This window comes from Pseudopipra pipra, chromosome W, assembly GCF_036250125.1.
Source record: "Pseudopipra pipra isolate bDixPip1 chromosome W, bDixPip1.hap1, whole genome shotgun sequence".
In the NCBI taxonomy this organism is placed as follows: Eukaryota; Metazoa; Chordata; class Aves; order Passeriformes; family Pipridae; genus Pseudopipra; species Pseudopipra pipra.
This window is the reverse complement of record NC_087580.1, coordinates 23,838,368-23,844,323: the sequence shown is the minus strand read 5'-3', so window position 1 is coordinate 23,844,323 and position 5,956 is coordinate 23,838,368. Positions and strand designations below refer to the sequence as shown.

General features: G+C 52.2%; 1 protein-coding gene across 1 annotated transcript; it reads left to right on the top strand.

The window, feature by feature from the left end:
* The first annotated feature begins 2,567 nt into the window (after positions 1–2,567).
* On the top strand, positions 2,568–3,268 carry LOC135406378 (olfactory receptor 14J1-like). The gene is made up of 2 exons (XM_064640779.1): positions 2,568–3,123; positions 3,245–3,268. The coding sequence occupies exons 1-2, from the start codon at positions 2,575–2,577 to the stop codon at positions 3,266–3,268; spliced, it is 573 nt and encodes a 190-aa protein (XP_064496849.1). The 5' UTR covers positions 2,568–2,574.
* Positions 3,269–5,956: the final 2,688 nt, after the last annotated feature.

Below are 5,956 nucleotides of genomic sequence, written 5' to 3'. Positions count from 1 at the left end.
GCACAGCTCAATAAAAACCCAGAAATCCTTCCCCTGCTGTATATTAAGTCCACATGGCCTGCACTGAAGTCCACTTTGCACAGTAGATAGTCTTAGACCAATGGCAAACCCCTTCTGTGTCAAGCACACATCCCAAGATCCTCCAAACGCTCCCTGCCCCGGATTCTGTCCATATTTGCCCTTTGCACACAGTAAATCACAGATTGTGTGAGTCCTTCCTCCGTCCACAGAGGGAGGAAAAGAGAGAAAATTAATTAAATGGTCTGTTGTACAGAGCTAAATCTGCTCTCATTCCAGTATTCTGGGCTTACAGGACCTTTATCAAACACCTTCTGCAGCATCTGATCACTGGGCAAACATCTGTGTGGATGGCCAGGCCCAAGGAGTGGTGGGCAATGGAGTTCCAGCCAGGGGTGTTCCCAGGGCTCAGCACTGGGCTCGGGGCACTTCAATCTCTCTCTCAATGATCTGCACAAGGGCATCGAGTGCAGCCTCAGGCAGTTCCCAGGGCACACCAAGCTGGGGGGAGTGTTGATGTGCTGGAGGGCAGGAAGGCTCTGCAGAGGGATCTGCACAGGCTGGATCCATGGGCCCAGGCCACTTGGAGGAGGTTCAACAAGGCCAAGTGCCGGGTCCTGCCCTGGGCTCACAACCACCCCAAATCCCTGACCATGCCCTGCAACTGGTCCCCACAGCCTGTCCTGTGTCCTTAATCCCTCCATTTCCAAGGACTCTGTGGGACAAGGGAGCTGGCAGCTGCTCAGGAGCCTGTCAAGTGCCACCCCATGGTCCTGCCCTTGGCATTGCACATCCCACATCCCAGTGCCCCAGGAAGAGCCCTGAGGAATGAGGCAGGGACAGGATCTGCCTTGCCAGGGGCTGCGGGTCAGGGATTGGCCTGCTGGAATAAGAAAACAAGTCAAGGTTTCTTCAGCATCAGAACCACCTTTCCCTTGCTTGTCCATCCTTGTCATCACTGTCTGCAGATTTCTTCTCTAACTGGAACCTGGGGACACGTTCTCAGTTGTGTCCCTCAGTGAGACTCATTAGCACTACAAGAAACTTGAGTGTTTCAATCTCACTTTGACTTGTTGAAAAGTTGTTTGAACTTCCTCTCAGGGACTGAGTCTCATGTAAACAACATCAAACCCCCTGAGGGTCCTGAAATGCCTGGGGCTGTTGCTGTGCTGCTGAGCTGGGCCGGGCTCCTGGCACACAGGGAGCTCCTGGCAAGCGGGCAGCACTGCAGAGAGACAGCTCTGCCCAGGAGCAGCTCCTCTGCACAGCCCAGCAGGGCTGAGGGCACTGCCTGCAGCACCCAGGGCAGGGGAGTGAGGCAGAGAGAAGTTAAAGGCTGTCAGACGTAGAAAGATGCTGCGACCTCACTGGGGCAGAATTTTTAACAGACCTTGGCACAGGAAGTCTGTTCATGCAGGGCAATGAGACTGCAGGTTTTGGAGTCATCTGGTAAAACTGGCACTGCCCACCAACTACAGATTCTGTAAGTGCAACTCTGAGAGTATCTGGAGTGTAGAGGAGGAGGACATGCTCAGAGCTTCAGCTCCTTCCCAGAATATTTCCAAGACAAAGATTTTTATAAGGTTAAAGAAATTTCCTGAGACTGTTTCCAGTTTCCTACTCTTGAGGAATGGGAAGAATAAATCATTAAGAAAGTATTAATTTTGCCAAGTCCCTGAGACATCTGAACTGTGAGTGCTCAGTAGGTCTGTTTGAGCTTCCTAATGTTCTTTCAGCTACTGCTCTGCCTGTGGACAGCACCAGCATCACCTCTGCTAGACCCATCAGGACTAGTCTGCTGTCCTTTTTGCACCTGCAAACGGAATATGACCCCTACCAGTGCAGCCTGTGGTGCTGGGGAAGGAGCTGAGTCCCCTTAAATCAAATGCCATCATAAGGACACTTGGCTGTCTCCCTGAGGTTTCCTTCCAAGCTGTGAATTCCGCTCCAGGATGGAAACCTGTCCCATAACATCTCCTTGTGATGTGAAACCCCTATAGCACAGTGATGCTATGACAGTGAAAATGCTGTTGAGTAGGGACCCAGCACTGGAGCTGAAGGAAGATCTCAGAGCAAATCAAAAGGCTGTCTGTGTGTGACATGGGGAGTGTCTGTGGGATACGGCTTTGACTTTGTTTAGATAAGTCCATGCTAACTGGCCTCTTATTGTCTTCTTCTCCTGTGTTGGAAACAAATACCCAGAGGCAGAAAATGCCCAACAGCAGCTCCATGGCCCAGTTCCTCCTCCTGGCATTGGCAGACAGGCGGGAGCTGCAGCTCCTGCACTTCTGGCTCTTCCTGGCCATCTCCCTGGCTGCCCTCCTGGCCAATGGCCTCATCCTCAGCGCCGTAGCCTGCGACCACCACCTGCACACCCCCATGGGCTTCTTCCTGCTCAACCTCTCCCTCACAGACCTGGGCTGCATCTGCACCACTGTCCCCAAAGCCATGCACAATTCCCCCTGGGGCACCACAACCATCTCCTACAAGGGATGTGCCGCACAGGGTTTTTTCTTTCTGTTCTTCATGTTTGCAGAGTTTTCCCTCCTCACCACCATGTGCTACGACCGCTACGTTGCCATCTGCAAACCCCTGCACTACGGGACCCTCCTGGGCAGCAGAGCTTGTGCCCACATGGCAGCAGCTGCCTGGGCCACTGCCTTTCTCACTGCTCTGCTGCACACAGCCAATACATTTTCCCTGCCCCTGTGCCAGGGCAATGCCCTGGGCCAGTTCTTCTGTGAAATCCCCCCCATCCTCAAGCTCTCCTGCTCACACTCAGGCTACCTCAGGGAAACTGGGCTCATTGGGGTTACTGCCTGTTTAGTGTTTGGTTGTTTTGTTTTCATTGTTTTCTCCTATGTGCAGATCTTCAGGGCTGTGCTGAGGATCCCCTCTGAGCAGGGACGGCACAACGCCTTTTCCACGTGCCTCCCTCACCTGGCCATGGTCTCCCTGTTTGTCAGCACTGGCACATTTGCCTACCTGAAGCCCCCCTCCATCTCCTCCCCATCCCTGGATCTGGCACTATCAGTTCTGTATTCTGTGGTGCCTCAAGCAGTGAACCCCTTCATCTACAGCCTCAGGAACCAGGAGCTCAAGGATGCCCTGAGAAAAATGATGACTGGATGCTTTTCAGGAGCAATAAAGTGTCAGTTTCTGGTGTGTAGCATTCAGAAGGGGACTCCTTAATGGCCCAGCCTTCCTGCTCAGGTTTTTCTTGCAGGTCATCGGCTACTTCTTGCAATAATGTTCTGTGCAATTAAATTTTATGATGCATCTGCCTTCTAATTTAGTGTCTACCCACTGAATTTGACCCAGAGATGTATAAATGATGAATTGTTCTCTCTAAGTATTTAAACAAAATAAAGGACCCTGCAGTGCCTTCTTTGTCCAAGGCCCTTCTTCTCAGATGTTCCTAAAGGACAGCACACTGCAGGACAGGGTCTATTTGCAAAGGGGAAGGGGACAATAATCCCAGCCCAGCAGCACTGCCAGGGAGCAGCAGGGCTTGGTCTTTGCAGAGCTGCTCTCTTGCCACTCCCACACTGTCCTCCTGAGCCCCTTTCTCGCTGTGAGGCCTGAGTGCTCTCTGAGCACAGTCCTGGGGAGTGGAAGCCCTTGGAGCACAGGCAGGGACAGGCCCTGGGAAGTTGTAACCTCAAGTCCCAATACTACCTAAAATCGCTGCTCCTCTCACTGAGAGGAATCCACTGCTCTAATCCCAACCTCAACTGGACCTCGAAGGCAAAGCCCAAACCCAGAACTCCAAACTCTTATTTATACTCTAATGCCCACCCCATTCCCAAACCAGTATTACCAGTATGAAAAGCCAAGCTTTAATCCTAACCCAGCCCAAAAAGCTCTTCCCCCTAATCATGAACCAGACACTGCCAGCAGAACAACAAACCTCCCAAAGTTCTGCCTAATCCCCACTCTGAGCTCTGAACCCCAAGCCCTGACCATTAACCCCCCCCAGAGCCCTTGGGAGCAGGGCAAGGTCCTGGAGGGCCCAGAGCAGGTCCAGGGGGTTGGCAGAGGAATGGGAGGTGACCTGGATCTGCTCAGCTCTGCAGTGACCCCCAGGAGAAGGGCCTGGGCTCTGGCAGGGATGTCCTGTGGCACAGGGGCTCAGGATCCAAGGTAAGAAGGCCAAGTGCCCATGGCAACAGCCAGAGCTGGTGCAGAGCCATCAGGGAGGGTCTAGAAATGCTGCTGGGAGGGGGTGGGAAAGCAGGAGGGGTGTGTGCAGCCTGCAAGGCCAGAGCAGCAGCAGGGCCAGGGCAGGACAGCCTGCAGGAGAGATGGCCAAGGGCTCTGGCAGGGCTGCAAGGCCCAAAGGCACCCAGGCCTTTGTCCCCTTGCCTCTGGCAGCTGCCTCTGCCACTCAGGCCACCACAAGCAACTTTCCTGGCAGGTTCTGCCCTTGGGTTCTGCCTCGCCCCTCCCTCAGCAGCCTGGCAGGGGTTGCCCAGTTTTGGCCTTTGTTGTTCCTCCCCCTCCCATCCCAGTGCCCCCCAAACAGCCCTGAGCCAGCCGGGAGGGACAGGATCTGCTGGGCCAGGGCCTGGGGCTCAGCCCTTGGCCTTTGTGCTCCACAAAACCAAGGCAGGCTTTGCTCAGCATTGCAGGGGCCTGCCCAGAGCCTTGGTCTGCCTGCACTCCTGGCCTCCAAGGAGCTGCTCCAAGGAGTCCCTGGGGAGGCTTTGGCAGTGCCTGCCCTCAGTGGGGCCCAGCAATGCTTCAAGGCACTTGCAGTTTGGCTTCTGACTTCCTGAGCAGCTGCTTCAGTCTTCTCTCAGTACCTCAGGATCATGGGCTGGGCTGCAAACACACCGTGGGGCTCATTAAAATGCAGAAATCCCTCAGGATCTCTTTGTCTTCCTTTAATTGTCTTCAAAGAAAATTTCAAAACAAGTCTTCCAAATTTGAACTTTTTTTCTTTAATTCAATGATGGATATTTTGTAGTTCAGAGGAGAGGTGATAGAGGTGTTCTCCAAGTGATCTTGATGCTGAGTGTCTCCTCAGGAGATCCACACTGACCCTGGATGATCAACCTTGCTCCTCACCCCCCAGCCTCACCAGTTCTGACATGGCCCACCTTGGACTGACAGCTGATGCAGCTCCAAACACACTGTGGGACCATTTAAAACACTGAAAAACAAATTATTTCCTTTCCTTTAATTGTCTTCATATCTTCAAGATGTCAACAACTAAATAGAGCTGTTTTGTATTTAGCTATGGAGGAAGATTTTAAAGTGGAAGTCACAAAAAATATATGTTTTTTGATGAAAGAGAATTATTTACACAGAACCTTGGGATGCAAGAGGGTCAGGGCACGAAGGATTTGGATCCAAAGACAAGGGAGCAAAAGACATTAGTAGCCCTTAATCATTGACCAATTGAACAATTATCAAGTGATTCAACAGCATTTGCCACAATTTTAACAGCGACTGAATTATAGATTCACAACAACAACATTCACCCCACAGTCAATTCACCCCCACACCCAGGCAGAGATGTGTGCACACATCAAGAGCTGGCTGTGGAAAGGTCCCTCTCCAAAATTCTCCTGTTGTCAGGGAAACACTCCCCCAAATCCCTTTGTGTTTGCCACCAGACAAGGGTCCCAGCTGGAGGAGTGTTTGTGGAGGGGGATCAGAATTGTCCTGGGCATCAGCGCCGCTCTTTGGAGTGTTGCAAACTGGAGGGTTCCCGAGCTGGGAGAGGCTGCCAGAGGTGTCCCACTGAGAGGGAGGTGCTGGGGAGCTGCCAGGGCCTCCCTCAGCCCCGCTGGGTGTGGGCTCACAAGGGGTCTGGCTTTAGTTATCTAATTGTGATATATAAATAATTGTGATTCGTGGAACAAATGGGTGATTACATCAAAATAAAACAAACGGATTGTAAAACTTAATTACACCCCCATAAAGAAATAAA